This window comes from Phoxinus phoxinus, assembly GCF_949152265.1.
Source record: "Phoxinus phoxinus genome assembly, chromosome: 9".
NCBI lineage: Eukaryota > Metazoa > Chordata > Actinopteri > Cypriniformes > Leuciscidae > Phoxinus > Phoxinus phoxinus.
In genome coordinates this window covers 4,806,578-4,831,905 of record NC_136884.1, presented here as the reverse complement: position 1 = coordinate 4,831,905, position 25,328 = coordinate 4,806,578, and the positions used below count along the sequence as shown (strand labels likewise).

Here is a 25,328-nt window from a genome sequence, read left to right as displayed (position 1 = left end):
CTATCTATCTATCTATCTATCTATCTATCTATCTATCTGTCTATCTATCTATCTATCTATCTATCTATCTATCTATCTATCTATCTATCTGTGAATATTGAGTCGCTTGGCAAGCTTCATTTTCAATGTGGCCTCCTTCGACACAGCTAATGTCTAACATGTTGGCCAGACACATGCACAGATGCCTGGGGCCGTAAGCGGTCATGCATGGCTGGATGATATTCACATGGTCTCTTGCCAGTCTGTTTTGAGTCAGTAGCAGGAGGCAGCGCCTGAAGATGTGCTGGTGGGAGACCGGCCACGTCCAGCCTGACTGACCGCTAATAAAAGCGATCCAAACCAAACTAATGACAGAAAACACAGTGTTCAAAAGCTGAATGTAGACATGCGGGTCACAGAGATCCTTGAATCTTATTGAGCCATAAAAGACATATCATGATCATTCAGGATTTATTTAAGGAAAAAGGAAAGAAAGAAAAAAAGAAAGGAAAAAAAAACAATCATTCATTCTCCATTGCTTTACAGCATGGAATATAAACTCTTGATATGTGCAGATGATTGTCAAAGGCATTGGATATACAAGCCCCATATCAACAGAAGATCACGTCACAGTAAAGTTAGTATTCGTATGCCACTCCCAAAATATGATCATCATTGTCACATGCATATGAGTATATAATTCACATTTCACTGGGCAACTTTTATTTTAGACAGGTTGTATCAGAGATGCAGAGATCACAAGACCTGCATTGCCAGAGTTTAAATTTTTTAAATATATATTCATATAGATACAGACATATTTCTTCATACATATAGTTACATGGTGAGGACTTTTGAAAATACGCAAACAATCGGTTGAATCGAAAAGCGCATTTAACATGCTTGCAATTGTTTATAAAATCATTCGATGCAGTTGCAATGTATTTTCTTTCTTAGTTTGCAAATAAGTCGACATTCAAGGGACAAGTTTAAAACTGCACAGTCACTGGGTAGCACAGACACTTGTCAGTCACAGCTTTTTCATCGTAAGAGGCAAAAGTGACGCCTGAGTTGGTAAAAACAGAAGAAAAAAGAATGTTGGGAAAAGATTGCATCACAACCGATCATCGTTAAATATTTACCATGTTGCTCGTGTGAAGTGCACAGACTGAAGTTTGTACAATAGTGATTTTATCGGAACAACATACAGCAAGAGACACGAGTTTGTGAATATACATCTGTGTATTACAGTCAGTGTGTGGCCGACAACTGCAGAGAAAGGCAGTGTTTAGAGAACGAGATGAGAGACACACACTAACATCTTCTCAGGGACAACATGATAGACACGTCACAATCACAGTCTATTTACAAAGCTTTCGGACACACAGAGTGATTTGCTCTGGACACAGACAGACGACAGTGATGCTAGAATCTAATTTAACTGAAACATCGCGAATACAGATCGTTTTTGACTTCCTCTGTCCCTCATTGCACTCACTGACTGATCAGGGTGTGTGTGTGTGTGTGAGCCATGGCACATGTGTGTGCATGTATTTACTGAATTTAATGTTAAAAATGAATTCATATACCTAATTGTTATACTATATGTAAATACATTTATGTTTGGCTTGGAGTAGTGGCAGTAACTGTATATATTTATCTTCATTCAAAACATCCCAACGGTTTGGTTTATACTTTTTCTGCATATCCTATTGAGGGTTTAAAAAATTCAAAACCAGCATATCGGACAAATTTCCTGCATTTAACACCCATAAATACACACAGAAGAAGGTGACGCTCACAAACACAGAGTACATGAACACTTAGGCCACAAATGTTAAGCCCTTTTACCACAGAAAATCATTTCTAATTGTCCCTCAGTTTATAGACACAAGCAAAAATGACATTTACAGTAATGTAGCTACACAATAAAAGTCTACAAGCGAAAGAAATTGCAGAAAAATAAATGTTTTTAGAGAACAGCAATATCATTTTTAGGACTAAATTGCTTACTAACCTTGTTTGAACAAAGTTACATTCAATTTCAACCCCTAAATCATACAAAATGCACAAGGATACCAAAAAGGTACTGTTTACATGACACAACTCACAGTAAATATGTAAGCAAAACCAAACTAGAAGTCCAGAACAGTCGTCCCACAGCTAAAATCTCAAATAACACATATTTGCACAGAAAAATGAATAGAAATGCTTGAACAAAAATATGAGCTTCACATTTTGGCTTTTAATCCGTCTGTGATGCCTTTCCATAGACTTTTACGATTAGAAACTAAGGGACAAATTGAAATGATTTCCTGTGGTAATCGACATTATGCCACAGATACTATTAAAAGAGCTTAACAATCATTTTAAACAACCGTTACTTATCGAAACCTCATTCTTATCGAATGTTTTAACAGAAATGTGCAGTATGGTTCACCTCAAAGAAAATAGCTTTTGTGACATACAAAACCATACAGTAACTTTGCCCCAGTTATTTTGTGGAAAGCTTCTCTGTTGTGAGATTACAAGCTCCTCTCGGGTGTGAAAATGAAGAAAAAATGGTGCATGCATGACCTGACTGAAAAATAAACCCATTAGCTCAAAGCCCTCATGGTGAGGAGCCGCCCACACTGAAACAAACATTCAGGACCAAACTAATGTCAAATGCATGAAGATATTCAATGGCACTTTGGAAAATGTCACACACTCCTAAATCTTGGTTCCCTCCTGTGATATTAGCAAACCATAAAGGGCAAAGAAGACATCAGTCACTTTAAAAACCCGACAGGACATAATATCAGAGGACAGAAGACCCGTCACCCATCAATAAGGAAGTGTAAAAACCTTAACTTAGCCCTTAAACCAATACTAGAAATTCAGCCGTTTTGAATCCCACTGGAAAGTCCTTGTTGACTTCCATTCTAATGCTACGTTAATACTGTCTCAGAATTACCGATCCAAAAATGATTTTAAAAAATGAACCTGTCATTACGCCAAATGGATATATGCTTGACTTTGTTGATGATAGCCACCTTAATCCACCGCTTGCGAATTCAGGAAGAGCAAAGAAAGCACACCATGATACACTGTCTATGATAAAATGACACATTAACTAGAAATATTCGCAGTATCTAATCAAAACTGCCTTTAAAAGTGACGTTTCTACACCACTTCCATTACAAAACATTGCAGAAATAGTGACCGGTTTCAAATGGGTTTCCAAAACACTCCCCGTCTATCATTTGTTGGACCAAAAAAAAAAACTTGTTTCCAATGTGTAATAGAGTGCAACAGTGCATGCACTCTTTTAAAATTTTTCATAGGGATTTTTAAAAAGTCTTAATTTAATAGTTATAAGCCATGAGCCAAACCAACCAGTTACAAGGTCAATCACAACATTACAAATGTACAAAAATAAGCAAAAAAAAAAAAAAAAAAAGAGTATTGAGAAAAAAAAAGTACAAGGCTGTCTCAGAGAAAGAACTACAAATCCCATGAAGCATTGCAAATGACAATCAAAGTAAAAACAACAGATACATATAAAATGATTGATATAAAGATGTTGATTGTGTATATAGAAACAACATATTTTATGTTTATTACAAAATATGCACTCAATTTTTGTCTGGGTATGTCATTCATGGGAATGTATTTTTTTTTAGGATCATGGGTAATGAAGTTTTTCACCAGGAATTCAGCTGCGATCATTTAAAAATGAAGTAGAAATATAATAAAGAAGCCTGAAGGCTTCAACAAAAGCATATAGCATTAACAACCTTGTAGCTCACATTAGGTCTTTAAAGGCTTTAGTAAGTTACCATTAAAAATGTATTCCCCTATGGAAAAAAATAATTTTTACTTCCGGTACCCGGCCATTGCACTCTATTAGGAATTTCATTTTTTTTAAATTGTGGTAGGCTAATTCTGATACAGCATAAATGTAGCATAATATGTCAGTTTTACCGCATGGTCAAATTGTCATACAATCGTATGCGCGAGTTAAACAGCTGTCTATCATCCTAAACTACATTTTTGACATTATTCTGGCTGGATGAGACGAGCTCAAACCATGTTTAGTATAGATCCCATCACTATGATGCCCAGTGCAGCTGCGGAATTCCCTGAGAACTCGTACACTGGGCGTAGAAAGACGCTGCCATGGCTTTTCGGGAGATTTGTGTGTGTTTGTGTTGAGTAACAGTTACTATACTATACTATATTCAGTACCTAACTTACTGTCCGTGTGTATTCAAAGCAGAGAGTAACAGGAACAAGCTGCTTTTTCTCTGCGTTAAAAAAAGTCCAGTTAAGTAAGATAACAATCAAACATCTTGCATGTTTTATCAGATATCTTGAACTTTGTGAAGCTAAAACCCAACTGTGAGGTCTCAAATCGATAATCTCCCAGCTTTGCGTTTGTAAAAACACTGTAAAGCGCCAGTAAATGTTCTCTCTAATGTGCAAACAGAAGTCTTGACTCAGAAAATGTCGCAAAACAGTCTTAACGTGATATTAAAAGCACTTCTGCAGGTCAGCATGACACATCAGTGAAAAACCCACGAAAGATCAGAATGGTAGCTAAGAAGGAATACAAGAAATCGTGAGTAGATAGAGAAAGTAAAAAGGGAAAAGAGGGAAGAGCTAGACATGTTACGATATAGTAAGAAGAATCGTTTGACATTGGCGCCGTCCTCTTATAAGGGCGGACGCGATCATGCACACACTTTCGCACCTGAACCTCTGCGCTCTTTTTGACTCGTTCGTTCGTTCGTTTTTTCCCCCAAAGGTAACATGGCTGGCGAGGTTCGTAGCACATTCATAGCAAAGACATCACAGTTCTGTCCAGCCGCACGAATTCACTTCTCAAAATGGAAGCCATCTGCTGGAAATCTCTGTCTCCTGCCACTGCATGCATTGCACCCTCTAGTGGCCTGGAGGTTAAATGGCAGGAGTGCATTAGGCGCGCGCAGTGATGCTATGGCGATGGGTCAGTCCTCTGCCTTACAGGGCGGCAGGGCGGGGAGCGGGCTGAGGGGCAGGACTCACAGGGCAGTGGCCTCCCAGCTCTCTCCCCGCAGAACCTGGCGTCACTTAGTCCCAGTTAGCACTGTGCTCACCGACGCAACGGAGGGGGGGAGGGGCCTGCAGGGCTCCGCCCCCGAGGAAGAGGAGGAAGCAGCTGATGCCAGAGAACAGGAAGTGTGGGGAGGGGCCGTACCTACAAATGCAAATTCACTGCTTAGAAGTGCATGCATGGAAACTGAATTTACACATTTAATATAGAAACTAGGGCTAGGCAATTATAGCTAAAATATATATCTAGTTCAATATTTTTCTAGATGCTATTAAATATCTTAATTTTTATGTATGTCTGAAATGCCTTAAACATGTGTTTCTTGTTTTTCAAAACTTCCTAGTTTTGACAACCATTGTTGAAGTGCAAAAAGGTAAATACTAGTGCTGTCAACTCGATTAATCGCGAGCAATCGCATCTAACGTAAAAGTTTGTAAATATATATGTGTGTGTGTATTCATATACATACAGTAATACATTATACTGTATACACACACACACACATACACATATATATTTACAAACTTTTGTTACATGCAATTAATTGCTGTCGGTAGCTGCAGTCATCAAGTCTAACTAAAGGCCTTTTTATGCTTCTGCGTCATATCGACGGCGTACCCCCGCAGACCCTTCTGCGTCGACGCGAACCCCTCCGCCGTAGCTCGACGTGCACCTCCAAAAAATTGTAACTACGCGTCGAGGCGACGCAGACCACAAGGGCTGTGATTGGTCACACCCCCACCCCCCTAGCGTTCTGGCGGTGAAATGCACCGCGATGCAACACAACCCGACGCAGAACCATAAAACGGCCACGACGCCGTAGGAGTGACGGCGTAGCTACGGTGTGGAGTTGACGGAGAAGCATAAAAAGGCCTTAAGGCAGTGAACATTGTAGTTTATATAGATTTTAGACTAAATTCAATCTTCTCTACCTTAGTTTTGCATGTTATGTAAGAACATAAGATCAGAAGATCTTAAACAGATTCTTAAATTTGTAATCCCACAGCATCTAACATAAAAGTGTGTGTGTGTGTGTGTGTGTGTGTGTGTGTGTGTGTGTGTGTGTGTGTGTGTGTGTGTGTGTGTGTGTGTGTGTGTGTATGCATGCATGCATATATGTATGTATATATATCAACAAACTTCTATGTTAGGTGTGATTAATCGATTTGACAGCACTAGCTATGTATATGTAAATGATACTTACAGTCTTTGCGTGGTATAGAGGTGTTTCCTGTGGCCATATCGTTAATAAGAACGGCATTTGGGTTGGCCGCAGGTTTGTGGTTTTGGGTGAGTGCCGGAGTGGAGTTTGGTGTAGTGTTGGGCGGTAGAGTTGGAGTTTGGCTCGCGTTCAGTGTGCGGTTCTGGTTGGCGGAGCTCGATTGGTCCATGCTGCTCCCCATACTACTGCCCAACTGCAGTCTCCTCATGTGGCGAACCACGGCCGTGGCGTTGAAGGCTTGCTGTTATGTGGAGAGACGAGAAGTCATGGACAATGAGAAGTGTAACTAGCTACACAAGCGGAAATTTGTGTATCAATATGTGTTCAGACTATACTTGCATACAGAGTGTTTCTGGTCTTATTTACAAAGTCACTTGTACTCACTCTCCATTTGCTTTTTGCAAAGTTTTTGCGCATTTGTCGACTGACGGACTCATGGATGTTCTTGCAGAGCGCGGTGTCTCCTGCGATCCTGGAAAGCAAATAGACAAAGTCAAAACGTTGCAATTTTCTTCACCAACAATGATGTCCTCTGGTCTCCTCTCATCTCTCCTCTCGAGAAGCACTTTGATTTACCAGAAAGTGTGTAAATTCCCTATGGTTTTCAATCCTTCCATTTTCAAAATCCTGTATTCGGTAAAGGCTTGTTAGCGGTGCCTGTAGAGGATGTGCTAATTGCCGATTAGCGCTTCGGAATACATAATGTGAGATTAGGCGCAGTGTCTTAATTGGCTAGCGTTTATTCAGTAGCTTTCCTCCTGCCCTTGAGAGAGATCCTAGCGCATGATAATAGAGAGACAGATACTCAGAACACACATGCAATCCCCGGCTGACGCAGATTGCGTCTCCGCCTAGTACGAATGAAACGCTGCACTAATAAAGTGAAATAAAACTCCGTCTCTAAATGCTGTTTATGAGGTCACAGTGTAATTGGTCTGGTACAGTTCAAGCGTCTTAGAGGAGCCGAATGACAGTCCAACAAAACAAATCACAAAGAACAATGATCTGAGTTCTACTTGTTACTGGTACAAAATTATCTTTATTAAATGCTTCCTTTTTCGCATCATGTGACTATATTTCACCTACAGTTAGGCTAATGTACTATTATGAACTGAATATTATTATCAAATATAATAAAAATGTATTTTAAAATTATTGCTTTATTATAAAAAGGAGTTTTAATGGTAATATATTATTACTATTATTAACAAATGAATCATTATTATTGCTTTATTTAAATAATTTAATTAAATTACTAACTGAAATTATTTATTGGAAAATTATTCACTCTAAATAAGTATTATATTATTATTATTTTATTTAATAGTATTGCTTCATTATAAAAAGGTGTTTTAATGGTAAGATATTATTACTATTATTTACTAATTAATTTATTAAAATTGTATTGCTTTATTTGAATAATTTACTTAAATTATTAACTGAAATTATTTATTAAAAAAATATTCACTCTAAATGATTATTACATTATTATTATTTTATTTAATAGTATTGCTTCATTATAAAAAGGAGTTTTAATGGTAAGATATTATTATTATTATAGATTATTTATAGATCAGGACATAGACTCACCAGGGATGTCGAAGGGCCTGATCACATGTGTATCGCTTTGAGGGGTCCTTTTCCATCAAACAACTGATGAAGTCTTTTGCTGTACATTAAACATAAACATTACAAACACACAAAACATACATGCACAGAACGATTAAACTATATTGACATTTCAAGGCATCAGAAATTGTCTCATGTAGTGAATCTACAGTATGCCACATTCGTTGGTGTTCACATGTTGGTGAGATCAAACTGAGACTGTGAGTTTATCAGTGGAAGCACTGACAACACCATTTGGATTCATTCATTGTTCCCTGATTCATAGCTTGGAAGAGTGTCATATAGCTAGAGCCTGTAGCGATAACCGAATTCCAGTTTCCTGTGAAACATTTTTCCACTCTTACTGGCAGCATGTGGGGTTACTGAGTGTGTTATAGATTAAACACCTATAAACCAGACCATAAGCATGATGTAGTTCTCTTCTACACGTGTCAGAGTGAATATACCTGAATCAGAAATATCATCCCAGTACGGTGCATCAAACTCATAGTCCGCTTTCAGGATCTGCTCAAAGAGTTTGGAGTCGTTCTCGTCATAAAACGGAGGGTAACCACACAGTCTGTGAGAAAACAAATGAGTTTATTACATCATTTCCACTTGCAGCATATTCAACATACACATTTAATCAAGTGGATCTCAACCTTTTTGACTTCAAGTCCCTCTTCCCCCATTGTCCACAACAATATTTCAAGCTATATTTTTGCTTTGTCATTTTGAGGACCCCTTGGAAGTTTGTTGAGGCCCCCTGGTTGAGAACTACTCATTTGATCAGTATATATGTCTTAGGAATCAAACCCACAACCATACTACTTACATTTCATAAACACAGCTTCATAAAATTGACAAAGCTATCATATGACTTCGAAACAGTGCAAAAGTCACAAGGACTACTTTTCGAGTTCTTACTTTGTCATATTGCCGATGAATAGCCCTAGCCCTGAGTAAACTTTTGGGTGAACAATACCTTTATATTATCTCTGAATACGCATCAGCGGACACACCTTGATTTAACAGTGAACATAGCGCTCAATAAATAAGCGTAAATAAACCCCATGGGCTTCTGGAAATCAGAAAAGAAAGACAGCTGATTAAACCCGAGCAACGTAAATCAAATCTCTTGGAATGTTTTTTTTTTCTCTCTCCTCCCATCATCAAAGCCATTAAAATACCTTTCCTCGTGGGTAACAGAGGCAGTGGGGAGAAAAGGAAGGTAATTTTCTGCCTGATTTCGACCCCATTAGCTTTGTGTTTTTCTCTCTTAGCTAATCAGACGCTAAGAGAATTAGCTACGGTTTCGGCCGGTTGTCACTGCAATAATCACACCTGAGAGGAGGCCAACCATCCATGAGATCTGACTCTGACTGAGGAAGAGCTGGGCATAGGCCTTTATTTAGTATTTACCGGTATATTGTTTTATAGTATCAATTAATTGATTTAATTTGTATAATTTCAGCTTCCATTTTAGTATATTTGTCATTTTCATTGTATAATTGATATAAGTTGACATTTATTGGTAGGAAAAATAATAAGTCAGTGCTTTTGCCTTCTCTCGCAAAACTTAGCGTCCGCTCGCAAAACCTTTGCGTTCCCCTGAGAAACTTAGCGTTCGCTTTTAAAACTTTTTGCATTCCCCCGAGAAACGTAGCTTTCGCTCACAAAACGTTTTTAAATTGCAAAGTGTCTTATAGTTAGTAGAATGTCTAAAGTGGACCATCGAAATAAAGTGTTACCCATGTGAACGCTTTGGATCAGGACAGCTGTGAGTGGGAGTGATGGGAAGTGCAGTCTGAACGACAGCTTCATCAGTTTGTTGACAGACAGCGTGCGTGTTTGTGTTGGCGCAGGAGTCGCCCTAAAGCAGCCGGGATCGAAAGACCAAAACAAAAGAGAATTGACTCAGATGTACATGGAGATCTGTAGCAGACTAAGATACGAAAAGGTGATGCGACGCTTGTTTTTTGTTAGTTTGTCTCCACTCAGAACCAGTGAAATGATAATACACACACTCAGAAGAGCAGATGGCCACAGCTCGTGTGAAATGTACAGCTTTTATGACACATTCTCAGTATCCTTATGAACGTTCCCGCAGGAAAACAAACTGAGAGAGAAAAAGGGTGAAATTAAGATAATGCAGTGGAATCGGGAGATACAGAATACATAGTCTGTATTCACTATGGTATATTAATCATCAGAAAAAAAGTTATTAAACCTGTTAGGAGGACAACACTTTTTGGTAACTTAATTAAACACCTGGATAATACAATATACCGTGATAAAAGCTTCAGCAATTATCGTTACATAAAAATGTGGTCCCTCTCACATATATAAATCCCAAACATCAACCATAATCATCATAAAAATAAAAATAAAAATGTTTTTTTGCCACCCTGCCCTATATGCAAATACCATTGTATGTGATTATGTTAATCCTTCATAATATATCAGTGCCATGGCATTATTTATTTATTGTTAACAGTATTTATTGGTAAGATAGAATTTCCATAAAACATCTGCTGAGAAAATGAAAATCTTCCATCAAACAACATCTCAAATATTTGTGAGACACAAACTCTCTTTTTCCTGTTGTAATGACTCAGACTCCCTCAAACTGCACCATATAAGGAGTCCGAGTAAAGTGGGGCACAACATCTGTAGCTGATCATCAGGAGAGATGGGTCACTTACTCAACTGACAAAACAATTTCTTCCGATCTTGTTTTTGTATGAAAGTCTCATTCAAACCTTAGCTGAATGATTCCTCAGCTTCTAAATGAACGGACGAGTGTAGCATTGTGGGTACTCACAGGATGTAGGCAATGACTCCGATAGACCAGCAGTCCACGGCTTTACTGTACGGCTTCTGAGCGAGAACTTCTGGTGCTGAGAAGAGAGAAAGAAACAGATCTGATTGAGACAAACAAATCACACCATTCCTGTCTTATTAGTCAGTCTTGCAACTATATCAAATCTCTCCTGAGAATTCAAGGTCAGGTGTTTAGCAACTTCTATTATAAGATGTAATATGAGTCTCTGGTGTCCCCCGAACGTGTCTGTGAAGTTTCAGCTCAAAATACCCCACAGATCATATATTATAGCTTGTCAAATTTGCCCCTATTTGGGTGTGAGCAAAAGCGTGCCATTTTTGTGTGTCTTTTTAAATGCAAATGAGCTGCTGCTCCCGCCCCCTTTCCAGAAGAGGGCGGAGCCTTTACAGCTTGTGCTTCGGATACTGGAGAATGCCAAACTGTAAAGGTCCCCTTTAACATGTTTTTGTTTTTCTATTTAAAATGAAAATAAAGATGTTTAAAGCTCTTTATAAGAGAACATAAAGGTATAGTAGACCGTATGTGCAGCAGACAGCAGACAATCATAGAAGTCATGAAGGGCACTCAATTTACTATCAGGACAAACTACTTTCTGAGACTGAGCAACACACACTCGCATTGTCATAATCCTGTTACTCTCCACGGGAGGTTGAGGCTCCTGAGTCCTTCTAAATTTAATCTATTATTCTGCCTCTAGACATTTTCTTCCTCCCTTCAGGCAACAGGCTTTCACTCTCGACACAAAAGCTTTGGTTCTATGGTTTAGGGCTGGACTAGTCTGTTACTTATGAAAGACGCTTTCTGAAAAGCTCTTGAAATGAAAAAGGCACATTTCCATTAGAAATGATAGAAACTCTATGACCTTTAAACAACATCTCCAAACACACAGGTAGCAGCGTTTACCTTGCCGGGCTACAAGCGATGCAATACTTCAACTAAAGTGAAGCTACTCTTTGGAAAAGGAGCTACATTTAATCTATTTATCCTTTAGATAATTGATTATATAATTAAAAAAAAATAAGATTTGTGTTAGGATCTCAGGGTTGTGTCATGAATTAAATCATCACAATGTATTTACAGTTATTTTGCTGATATTATACAGTTGAGCAACACTGTGGATTTTACTTTACTTTTTATTTGGTCAGTAACTCGACTCGTGTTACGATATAAACTTCAGGAGCGACTTCTGTTAGAAAATATTTGATTCAATGGTTTGATTTTGTTGTCAGGTTTGATTCAAATCAGTGAATCAGTTCAACATGTTTCACTGAATCAAAACTCTGATTCAAAATATCCACTGTCTGGCCTTTTTATATACTTTTTAAAAATGCAGTTCTTACATGAAGCAGACTTAATATTCTTGCCAAAAATAAGTTGAATTGATTTTTAGCAACTTTAGAGTATAAACACTGAGCTAGGCTATATTATAGCTATCTAATAGGATCACTACAAAAATCTCAAACACACAATGATAAAATAATATTTTAAAACACTTAAGAAACAACAACAGTGATAAATATAAATATTTAAATAAGTATTATTTTGCTGCAAAAAAGCACAACTAAAATGAGATACAGGAACTTTAAATCAGTAACTAATGAATCAACAAATGTTTCTTTTGTTTTTGTTTTTTGGAAATGGTTAATTGAAATAAGTCGTCTAAACAAATGATTTATTCAAACAAATCTGACCCATTCACTTGTCAGTGATGCTCACTCGGTTACAAGGCTATGCAAAACTTTCAGGAACAATAGTAATTGAACCACTACTTGTTGGAAAAAGTGGTTTGTAATAGTAAAAGTTGACTATTTTGAACAGCTCAGGTACTACAATTATAAAATACCGTGGCTAAACTCTACACAACACAAACACATCCATACTGCATAAGGTCATACGGGCTTCTTTTGCAGTTTAGTTGAGTATCTGGAAACAAATCCTGTTTGAATTCATCTCCCCATGAAAAAGAAACCTATCATTCCTCTCTTAGGACTGCAGGAATGGATGTTTTCCAAGACGGGCTATTTTGAGGCTATGATCAATATAATCCTATCATCACATTTGAAGTGTCTACTAAAGAGGTGTGTGTGTGTGTGTGAGAGAGAGACAGAGAGAGAGAGACCAAACAAAAATACAGAGAAAGATGTGGAGCTAAAGGATAGAAAATGATGACGGCGGTTGATCCTTAAATTTAAATTTGATTTGGAGAGCTTGGTGTGAGACTGTTACCATTTAAAGACAAAAAGAGGGCATGCCAGAGACACACAGAATGCATGCCTGCGAGCTGCTCTCATTCAGGCAGGAGTCGTGTTTCCATTGAAGAGAAACCTCACACACAGCAGCGTCTGACCCCAGCCCAGGATGCAACTGGTTGAAGCGGTGTTTTATAGCCACCACAGCGCCGTTTAAACACGGTTACCATGGAAACTTGCACGTAAAGACTGTATTAAACATGCATGCATGAAGAGGCATGTAGGAAACCCAACACCATGAAACCCCTGCAGGTTAACTCTGGTGACTTTACTCTGGTCTAGTTATAGGCAACATTTCTGATGTCTAAGTTTTTTCATCTATTATTTATTTTTATTTTTAGCTCCTATTTCAATTAACAAACGCTATTTTTAATAGCAGCATTCGTTTATTTTCTAATTCAGTATTTTCTAATGTTCAAAGATGCTTGTACCCAGCCTGTGTGTGTTTATTTCATAGCAGACATGTTGGCTCAAAGTGCTGCGGTCGCTGTAATCGCAGGGGAAAAGCAGGCGACTCTGGGGCACTTCTGTCAGTCTGAGATAAGAGTAAGCTTCAAGTGCAGATACAGGCTGCACACAAATGAACCAACACAAGCAGTCCCTTTCCAATAGCTAAAATCTATATACACACATTTGTATGCACATGCACATCTACAACCGACAAAATCATTCATGCTTTTTCAAATACATGACCCATAGCGAAGCAAAATCATAAACATCTCCATAATTAAACTCTTACCCACGTATCCTGGCGTGCCACATGCTGTGGACATGACATCACCCGTCCCCTCCATCTTAGACAGGCCGAAATCACTGATCATGATCTTTGAGCCGTCTTGAGGGTTGAAATAGAGCAGATTCTCAGGCTGAAGACGAAACGCACACATTCAAATCAAACACTTCAAACCAGAGCAATATCTGTGAATGTAGGTGTGATTCTTTCACCTTGAGATCTCTGTGTACGATGGCCATACTATGGAGGTAGTTTACAGCATCTAGTACTTGTCGGATCAGCGTACTGGCGTCTTTCTCAGTGTAGAAACCTTTCTCCACGATCCGGTCGAACAACTCGCCTCCAGACACACTGGAAAGAGAGAGTATATGAGAGAGAGACCAGAGACCACTAGAAACAAAAATAACATATATATATATATATATTAGTAGAGTACAGTACAACTGCAGGACTGTAGGGGGTGCTAAAGAACTGATCTGAGTTCAGAGGAAAATGAATTTATCTCATTCCTGTGAGTTCAAAGACCAAGACGTCACACAAAGAAGCCTCGGCACTAAATGACGTTTGCCCTCTTGATCTTATACGCCTGCATTAGCCAGTCATTCTTATGTAAATTCAAATTGAACCTCAAAGCAGGAGACATTAATGTAGACGTGTACTAGTGCAGATCCGGCTTTCCAGAGCACACTGATGGTTTTTGAAAGTTTTAGGCTGGACATGGTGTAGTTTGAGGAGGGGTTGTTTTCAAACTATTAAGACTATAGCGCCCCCTTCTGGAAGGAGATGCATTACAATGATTGGACTTTTTCCACCTCTTTCTTTCCACCCTTAGGGCGCTTAGCAGGAGGTCAACTCCCTTTAGTTTATATAACTAAAGGTATATAAAAAGGTATATATAGGGGGGGAGTGGGGTAAGATGAGCCAGCGGGTAAGTTGACACACCCCCTTTATCTTGGCAACCATACACTTGTATTGTCATGTGACCATCATTTCTGCCAGACTGTGAAAAGGAGAAAAACATGGAAGGAGTGGAAGGCACCCATTTACTTTAAAAACTGTTTTTGGCTCGTCTAAGTAAAACTTTAGCACAACAGATGTAATGGCTGTTACATCAGAGCACATTTGTCCAGGTCTAAAAATATGTATGATCCATATTGGTGATTTAGCAATGTATAAAACCCATGCAAATCATTTAGCTAAATATGAGCTTGAATTGGTAAGCTAGCTAGTTTTGTCCAAATGGCAGATATGGGGCAAAGTGAGCCAAATGCTGTGGGGTAAATTGAGCCAGCATTTAACTTACCCCCATAAGCCACTGTAGTTAAGTTAAATCTCTATAGTATGAACTGGTATAATTTCAGCTTTTTAGTGATTATAAAGGGAACGCACTTTGCACGCTTTCTGCCATGCCAAATCTCGTACAGTATTCTTGCTTATAATTAACATTGGTTTGTGAATGTAGACGCTTTAATAACAAATAATTTATCAGGAGTGTTTATGCTAGGATGTGTAGGTTGTGCGGTGACACAGGTAACTTCAAACTATTTAAGGGAATCTTATTTAAATGTGTTTTAAAAGGGGAAGCACATCTCTTTAGTTGGTTCACACTCCTGCCTTAAAGACTCCTTGAGCAAGTTATGATTATATGGATCTTTGCAGGGAAAGAAACTGTAGAGACCTTTTGGACTAACTGAACACTCCTGCTCTCCGTTCTTGTAATCATTGTAATCAATGGATTTACAATACTCTCTGACGCAGTGTGCGGATGCCTTTAGTCTGTCCCTTTCCCTCTGCCATCATCTAGTCCTCATTTCTCTCTTTCCACCGTCGTAAAATTGTGCCATACGGTGTATTAGAGCCTGAGGGTCCAACATGCATGCAGAAAACAGTCCATATCTGATCTTTAATCACACTTGCATGCAGAGTGAATTATGGAGAGAGTTTCTAAACTGCATCTGTGAGATCATACAAAAAGCAGATTGGTACCGTTTAAATATTCATCTCAACACCATATGCCAAAACGCTCTTCATGTTTCTCTCTAACACACACACACACTTGGCGCAACCTATTAACAGGGAAAAGAGGGGCAGGCTCCCGGCCAACTATCAAATTAAAACTGTGGAATTCAAATCCGAATGCGGTTTCCAGGGGGTGAAATGAGGACGGAAAATAAATGTTTGTTTCCTCTAATCCTCCTAACTTCCCTCTCCTCTCCACAGCATCAGCATTCAAAGTTGAAACGAAATCAGTATTGACCCTGTTTATGCTTCGTAATCTCTCATTAAAATGTAATAAACGTCCTCTATATCCCTAAACTCTTCCTCTTCGACTGATGTCAGCAACCTCTCGCCTCTAACCACCTGTCATAGAGACCACTTCACATGATCAAGTCAATTCCTGACCGATAAAGTAGATCATGCACTCTCGTTTCTTATCTACACATGTGCATCTAAATATAGACGCAATCATTCAAACAGTTTTCAGATACGGTACATAATCCATAGGGAAGCAACATCATAAATTACATCTCTGTTAAAGATTATTTCGGGTTCAATAAAAGTTAAGCTCAATTGACAGCACATGTGGTTTAATGTTGTTTACCACAAACAATAATTTGGACTCCCTATTTTTCTTTTGTCTTTTTTTTAAAGAAGCCATGATTTCTTTCTTAATGACCCCAAACTTGAATGGTAGAGTGTGTCACATTGTAATTGCAAAATTGGTTGTGGAAGCCATTTCACCGATAAAAACATAGCCAACATTCACACAGTAACAGAATACGGTTTACGTTCTGTATTTGAGTCCTTAGTCACGTAACGTTCACACACAGTTTAGTTATTTACAGGAGCGATACCTGCAGTGTATAACCGAACTCACAACTGTACGTTTTCAGGACTCACAACTGCATTCTTGAAAAACCTTCTTTGTGTGAACAGAACCAGACCGGACAACTAGTTGTCTGTCACTCATACAGTGTGAGAGCCGCTCTGCGCTGCACAAACGCGTGTCTGCCGTGTGTTGCGGGTTTAGCATAACAGATGGAGATATGAGCTGTGTGTCATCTGAAGGTTTTAGATCCAGTCACTGTTCTCTACCAGACCTGCTGCCGTCAGTTTTGTGTTCTACACACACATCAAATGCTCCACTCTCGGTTAATGAAGATTTGGCAGCTCAATTGATCGTTCGCAAAGACCCGCCCCCCTTAGTTACTGTCGCTATGTCCGACAAGCTACGCCGCTCTCACGCCACACTATGTTCTCACGCAGTGAAAAATACATCACGGAGCAGAGAGGACACTGACAACGCGCTGACAGACCAGGTTAGTTTTCGGTTACTTTTGATATTAAACATATTTAACAAAGTCTCACCTTTCAAATTTGATCATTTTTTAAAATAAATGTAAACAATAAATACCGTTTTGTGGCTCTTTAATGTGTCTGACAGATCGCTGTAGAGCCTCAGTTAAAGCTGCTCGTGAACCGATCATCTCTTCCTTCTAGTTCATTTATAGCATCAAATAAACATGAATGAACATCAGAAGGAATGTTGTTTTAACCGCGGAAAGGCGTCAGTACACTCCGCTTTTCAAGTTCAAATCTTCTAACTCTCCTGACTGCTTTGTCGGACAAAATGGCGGATGGCGAAGTATGATTGGTCAGATCACTCCCTGCGAAGGGTCAATTGGACTCTTGTCGTATCAAAAGTGATATGACTTTACAGTTTTATGGATGTTGCCATCTTTTATATTACTTTGGTCACTGGTAAGAGAATACAGGCTTGACTACCGATGCACGTTCATACAGAGGAGCTACTATAAGTTGAACAAGAGATTTCGAGACTCACACCTAAAAGTAAATGGGGCTGTCAATCCTCAAAACTGAGGCTCTGTTTACACCTGTTATTAAAATGCGCTTTGGTTGATCAAACCACAAGTGGGCGACGCTTAATACAGGAGTAACAGGGTTTAAAACGTTTTGAGCTTGTCCACTTTCGACCAATTCCAGAGGCAGATGAAAACGCATTCGACCGGATTGCTTTCGTAGTGTAAACGATCATGTGGTCGAATGTGTTCAAACAGCCACAAAATACTCTCCATATACTGACCTAATGTGTAAAGATAATGGGAAGCACGCTAGCCAGACAGGATTTAAACTTTATCGGCTAAAGACCCAAGTTTGGTTTGAAGATGAAAACATACCAAACACAATGTTCTCTCGCCATTCCTGATTTCTAACACACACTCAGTGTTCGGTGTCGTCTTGCAGAAACACAAAACTGATGCACTCCATATGCTTTTCCGTCGTCTCTAGGTGTGTTTATTTGTAAATTGTGCAAGCTTATTTTGTCCATTAGATCGAAAGATCTGAAAAAGCACATATATTTACCCTCCCATAGACCCTCCCCTCAAAGAAATCAGGACAGAAGTGTTTGAAAGTGGACAAAAGAGACAGATAAAAAACACCAGGTGTAAACCTGTGAGAGAGGTCTGGTTTTCTTTTTAAATGCATGCAAGGCAAGCAACACACTCCCTTTGCATTAAGGTGCGTGTGATTGCAGAGCTGGAACGACTTGGACATTCTGCTGCCCATCATCAGCGTTACGCAACGCTTCTACGTCAACATCCACAGTCCTCAGCCAACTCGCCAGACTGCCACCCTCTCTCCGTCTCTCTCGCCAGATCTACATTCTTCATCGTCCAGTTCACCATGATCTGGGTCGTGGATTCATTTCTGTGCATTCGTGAGCCATAACTTTAAACTGAAGTGAAGGACAGTACAGAAGTCACTTTAATACTTGTGTAAGAGGTCAAACTGTCTCCTGCTGTTTAATCAAAGAGTAAAAACTAAAAATACACCATTTTAAAGTGCAGAAATGTATGAGGATTACATGCAGAACACGATTTCAAGTGCAACATGTTCCTGGATCAACATTCAGTCAACCAATCAGATTTGAGGGACAACTTTAGAGTTTATGTCAAGTTTAGGCTTACATACAGGGTTAGTTGCTTCTGCATCAGTGTTTTTCACCTATCATTTCCCTCTGATTGTTTTTGCTACTGTACTTTTAAGACTTCAATATGTAAATGACCTCTGTTATACCTCTGCGCATGTGAAATGAGTTAACGACGCCCCCACTCGCTTGCTGAATACTGATTAGGAGATGATGATGATGTGGGTGGTAATATGTTAAAGTCATGGTTTACTCAATCCTCAATTCTGAAATGACTGAAAATCATGGACCACATATGTCATATTTGATTTGTGATCTACAGCGGAGTTGAAGATTATCAGTGAATAATGAAAGTTCATGGTGATATCACAACTGTGTTTTTGCAGGTGGAGGAAAACACCTCCCCCCCCACACACACACACACACACACACACGTACGTGTGTACACCCCCATACGAAAGTGAAAGCGCAGAGCAAGCACACATTCGAAAGCGTTTACAAATGTGTGCAACTGGATTGGTTGCTTTCCACTACGAATGCAAAGCTGAACCAACATATGCTTGTTAAAATGTGTATGGAATGAACAGAAAGACATGAGCTAAATGCATTGTGGGTAATTGTGTATGCGTTGAACATACTCACAGCTGCATTATAAGGTAAAGGTGATTGGAGCTTTCATAGATGTCTTCCAGTGCCACTATGTTCTCATGCTTGATTCTGCAAAACAAAACACATGAAGCTCATTGAAATGCACAATTTGACAATTTAACATGATTAAACTATTACTAAGTAATACAATAGAATGTTGTATTTATATGTGAGAATGAAATTCCACTGATAATTCTCAAAATAATTCTCTACCTTTTTGGATTGGAAATACAACATTCAAATCTAAAAATTCTAGAACTTTATTATCTCTTTTTTTATGTTTGTATGTTATGCTTTATCATGTCAAAGCTTTATAAAGTATTACCATTGTGATTATATATATAAAAAATGAAGGCAGGCTCAGCTGCAAGAGAGACAATTTGTATTGAATTATTATTATTTTTTTAATTGCAATTTTAAAAACATAAATAAAAGTGCATTTAGGGGTCGTGTGTGTGTGTGTGTGTGTGTGTGTGTGTGTGTGTCTGCAAGCAATCTGGCTTGCTTAGCTTCAGGGTTTGTTTAGGAAGTGAATTTAAGAGAGTGGAACATTCCTGATCTGCTCATAAGCATATGAATACTTAAGTGGCGCGCATTTCCATAAGCCCATAAAATGTACAATAAACACCGCAAAGTTTTATGCCATGAAGTTGCATACACTAGTGTGTATCCTTTTATCACTGAAATTGACATTCAGTACACACATATTTTACATGCATTTCAGTTTAAGGTAAATCAAATATTTTAATTTGATTTAAATATTGTCAGACAGTATATTTTCATATGCCAAAACAAAAGATGAAATGGCTTCTAAAGTTCATGAAGCATTTAGATGCACCGCTAGAGTAATTGTTGTCCTCTGATGGATGCTGTTAGGGTGCCTGCTTTAAAAGCAGCTTTTCATCTCTGTCATCCCAACTAGCAATATTTTTTTGTTTTTGCTTTTCTTCTCCTCTCCTTCCTCTCTCCATCCCTGCAGTTAACATCTCTCTCTCTCCTCTCGTCATGGAAACGCAGTCACGGCGGCGGTGTGTATACACATTAGCGTTGCATTTTAAGTGAATTCTGATCAGCGAGTCCAACTGGCACATGATAACAGGACGGGCAATGACGCAAGTGAGAGGACAATAACAAGATGCACACGCGCACACACACGCAGATAATGGACATCGCCGAGTGCAGATAAAACATTTGTCACCCCCCCCCACCCTAGTTTCCTATAATTAACTCTCTTTGTTCATCCATATGTTCAGAAAAGGTTGATCCTCATAGGTAAGGGGCAATCGTCGGCCCTTTCACTGCAGATCACCGCTATCTGAGCCCAGAAAAAGTTTTCAGTTCAGAGGAAATAGAAAAGCGTTTGTTTTTGTCAGAAATGCTCCTCACCATGTAGTTTAATATATGAAAGAGTTACTGAGGTATGGACAAATCTCAAACTGAAAGAGAGTGATTCATTGAGATGCTGGTTCCGTATTGATTCACGATTCAGTGAACTGGGAGTCACCTCTGATGCAGCATATTACAACGGAAACAAATGAATAAACAACGAACGACATGCCTCGGTTTTTCTTCTTAAACAAAACCTGGAGGTCGATTCGCCCTTTGACATATGGATTTTTCAAAACTGATTATGGAAAACTTGTCTGGCAGAGGATTACAAAGCCATTCACTGGTTTAATATCCCTCTTTCATGCATTCGCTTCTTCCCTCTGTTTCTCTCTCTCTCTCTCTCTCTTCTTCAGCAGTGAGTGGGCAGAAGCTGTAGCACGACTCATTCGCTGCCTCTGAAACCATCTTCAGAACGAGGAACAAAAAACACTCTCTATTCCATTATTTCACAAAAAACACTACGGAGTGCCGATAAAAATAAATAATTGAACAATAAAAAAGGTAGAATAACTAGCTATTTACCTCTGAAAGCTGTGTCTTGCTCTCTTTTATGCAAATCTTTGGATTACCTGCTAGCAGGTGCTTTTAAATAATAGCCGATTCATATTATCTGATGTGGAGTGAGTGTCTTATTAAAGAAAAAGCACAGAAGAGATGTCTTTAATATCTCAATTGCTACTCCTAGACAGCGTTGAGATTTACTGGAGAGCAAATGGAAATCTTATGCTTCTCAGATTTTTTACTGTAAAAAAATAAATGTTAAGTTTAGTCATCTTGAAATGTGAGGTTGTACTAAGTGACAACTTGGATATTTGAGTTGACTAAACTACTTGAGTGGGTCAAAAGCACTCCAAAGTTAAGTTAATTACAATTCATATAAATTGAAACTATAATAAATTCTATAATACATACAATTAAGAATATTCTTTTGAAGTATATTATTTTCATAACATATCTTATTAAAAGTATGCTTAAGTGTACTCTCATTGGTCCAAATAACTGTATATCAAACTTTAAATATTGCTTGATTGTATAGGGCTGTAAGCGATTAATCGCATCCAAAATAAAAGTTTCTGTTTACATAATAAATGTGCGTGTACTGTATAATTGTTTTGTATATATAAATACACACACGTGCATGTATATATTTAAGAAAAATTGGTTATTTATAAATAAAATATTTATATAATATAAATTATATATAAATCTATATACAGTATATACATGCAAATATTTCTTAAATATATACAAGCATGTGTGTGTATTTATATATACAAAATTATTATACACACAGTACAGGCACATTTATTATGTAAACACAAACTTTTATTTTGGATGCGATTAATCGTTTACAGCCCTACTTGATTGACAGTTCGCTTTCAGTGGGGAACAAAACATTTATCACTGGAAACTTTGCGAACTCAATTATGTCTCGCAAGCTATGAAAGAGCAGCCTTTGAGCAATACAGTTTTCCCTCTGGGTTAGCAAGTCCCATGTCAGGATGAATTGAATTGACTTAAGTATTTAAACATTGCATTAGTCAGACAGGCAGCATGCTGGGAAGTGTACGTTTGCGATTCTCTGCGGGGATTGTGAAGATTAAACTATAACCTGTGAGGGCATCTCATTTGTAGATGCGAAGGAAATATCTTCTGATCTTTCTCTATATCGTTCTGTCATACATATGCAGGCAGACAAACAGACAATAAACATGCTCTCGTTCGCTAGTGCGTGCGTGTGCTCGCGCGATCTAATTACAGGCCTGTGGCATCACCCATGAGATGGCAGACAAGCTGTCAATCATTTAGTAGCTATGATATGAGATGAGGGAGACAGAGACGTGAAGGACAAAGCTGTGTGTCCAATCTCCAGGGTACGATCGCTGCTACAACAGAAGCCCATGTCAGAATCAGAGGCGGCCTTTTCTGATGAGTCTCGAGGGAAACACCCGTCACACATCCATATGTCAGACACAGCAAACACACCTGCTTCCATTAGCACCGAGAGTGAGGAAATACCTGCGAAACAACACGTTAAGCTGAGTCTTGCTGTGCTTTCTTTCAGACTGAGTGCGCACATTCACACAGACAAACCTTTGTGAGTGATACAATTAAATAATAATGAGAGTATTAATCGTAAGGACACCTGACACTCAAAGCAAAGCTGTATTTTCAGCATCATTACTTCAGTCTTCAGTGTCACATGATCCTTCAGAAATCATTCTAATACGCTGATTTGGTGCACAAGAAACATTATTACCAATGTTGAAAACAACAGTCAAGAACGTTTAGAACGTGCAAAAGAACAGCATTTATTAAAAAACAACAACTTTTGTAACACTATAAATGTCACTTTTGATCAATTTAAAGCACCCTTGATAAAAAAAAAACTTCTAATAAATAAAATCTTACTGAGCCCAAACATTTGAATGGTAGTGTTTGATTGAACTGCCACACAACTTTACATCTAATTTATAATGTAAAAATGTAAAAAAAAATGTATGTATTCCATGAATTCCATTTACTACTGTATATTTTAAAACTGTAGGGGATCAAATTTCCATTCCAAGCACACTCAAAGAATCTGTCTACACTCGAAGACGTCCGCACGCGCGCCGTTTCATGGAGAGAGAGAGAGAGAGAACGTCTGCGGGAGCTTCCCTGCTGTAATTGGACGAGGGCACCGGAGTTACCACGGTAACTGGAGGTCAAACCTCAGGCAAACAAGCTCCTATCAACTGACAAACAGGGAATGAGTGTGGAAGAGAGAGGTGATGCTGTTGCCATGGGTACAGGTGTGGTGCGGGAAATGGAACTTACTTGCGTAGAACGGCAATTTCATTCTCGATGCTGTTCTCCTTCCCCTTAAGCGCTTTTTTAGGGATGCACTTCACAGCGAACATCTTTCCCGTGGACCTCTCCTCCGCCAGGACCACCTCTGAGAACGCACCCCTTTAAAAGAGAGAGACGGCTTTATTTATGATTGCAGAGCTGGGAAATATACTCGTTTTCTACAGTAGTAGAACAGAAGTGATTGATACACAGTAGATCAGGGTTGTTGTGGTTTTTGTACAATGGTAATACTGTGGCATTCTTTGAAAATCATGTAAATGTCAAGCTATATTATACATCAGAGCATCACAGTAATTTTTTAAAAATGTAGGGAAAAAAAATATATAATATTCTGGTATGCGATTTTTGGACACCAATTTTTTCATAGTGAAACTGTGTTTGTTGCTTTAAGTCTAACATATTTAATGTTTAATGTGTATGAGTGTGCATTTGTGTACATGTTCATGCATTCACTGGCGGTCAAAAACGTTTTGTTTATATATTTTTGAAAGAAGACTCTTCTACTCACAAAAATCCAGTACAGACAGACAAACAGACAGATAGACAGACAGATAGATATATAGATAGATAGATAGATAGATAGATAGATAGATAGATAGATAGATAGATAGATAGATAGATAGATAGATAGATAGATAGATAGATAGATAGATAGATAGATAGATAAAAAAGGCAGATTTTTCTGTAAGATTTTTTTTTATGTTTGTTTTCATGTGAAACATGACCCAGACATGTTTTGTGAGATTCACTTTCTTAGCGTTTCCTTGTTTGTGTGTGTTTGAAGAAAGAATATTCACAGACAGGATTAAAATATACAGAAATGTGTATAGAAATAACCTAGTCTTCGCCACCACCATCCACAACATACACACCCTGCTGACTTAATTTTTCCCTGATTAAGTCTATCATATTTTCTCAGCTCTGTACAATGCAACATGAAAATGAATCATGAGATGAATACAGGCTGGATTGGTAACAAGCATGCAACACCGGAGCCAAAATGAATTCCTCTAAGCTCCCCAGCAACAGACACCTCTGTACTGCCAGTCACACCGCAAGGAAAGAGGTAGAACAAGGCAAAACAGAGCAATTAACAGAGACAAAAATGAAAAAGACAATGATAATCAGTGTTGGGGGAAATGCATTACAAGTAACTTGAGTTACGTAATCAGATTACTTTTTCAAGTAACTAGTAAAGTAACGCATTACTTTTAAAATTTACAACAACATATCTGAGTTACTTTTTCAAATAAGTAACGCAAGTTACTTTGTTTTCCCATGTATTGACTGACAGCTCTCCTGTCCTCTTGTTGAGATGAATCAAAGTGCAGAGGGTGTGTGTGTATGTGTGTGTGTGTGTGTGTGTGTGTGTGTGTGTGTGTGTGTGTGTGTGTGTGTGCGCGTATACATGATGTTTATTGTAGTTCTATACTAAATGTGAGCATTTACTCATCTCACTTGCACAAAAAAATATTACTTAAAATGAATAAAATCAGTGAAATGCAGAATCAGAATACCATGCAAACCTCCAATAACTAAATATGTTAAATAAAACATAATTTTTATGCATTTAATCTCACTTTATTGACCAATGTACTTGCTTCTGACCTTCAATGATTCAGTTAAATAAGCAACAATGATTATAGATAGATAGAAAGGTTTGCTTGTTTGCTTTCCTCTACTGTACACATTTCCTTCAGCCTGAGGATTATTATTTCACTTTTAGTGTGAAAGGGTCTTTACATTTGCCCAAAAATATAACTTTTGTGTTATA

General features: G+C 38.4%; 1 protein-coding gene across 1 annotated transcript in view; it reads right to left on the bottom strand.

Annotated features, from left to right (window-relative positions):
- Positions 1-433: 433 nt before the first annotated feature.
- Positions 434-25,328, bottom strand: part of camk1da (calcium/calmodulin-dependent protein kinase 1Da) — a 46,446-nt gene continuing 21,551 nt past the window's right edge. The window contains exons 2-11 of the mRNA XM_079622448.1: positions 23,522-23,653; positions 19,307-19,381; positions 13,926-14,064; positions 13,720-13,846; positions 10,711-10,786; positions 8,354-8,466; positions 7,869-7,947; positions 6,663-6,750; positions 6,261-6,519; positions 434-5,200 (exon numbers count right to left, since the gene is read on the bottom strand). Coding sequence (XP_079478574.1) covers positions 5,070-5,200; positions 6,261-6,519; positions 6,663-6,750; positions 7,869-7,947; positions 8,354-8,466; positions 10,711-10,786; positions 13,720-13,846; positions 13,926-14,064; positions 19,307-19,381; positions 23,522-23,653 — 1,219 coding nt within the window. The 3' untranslated portion in view covers positions 434-5,069. The remainder of the gene's footprint in view (positions 5,201-6,260; positions 6,520-6,662; positions 6,751-7,868; positions 7,948-8,353; positions 8,467-10,710; positions 10,787-13,719; positions 13,847-13,925; positions 14,065-19,306; positions 19,382-23,521; positions 23,654-25,328) is intronic.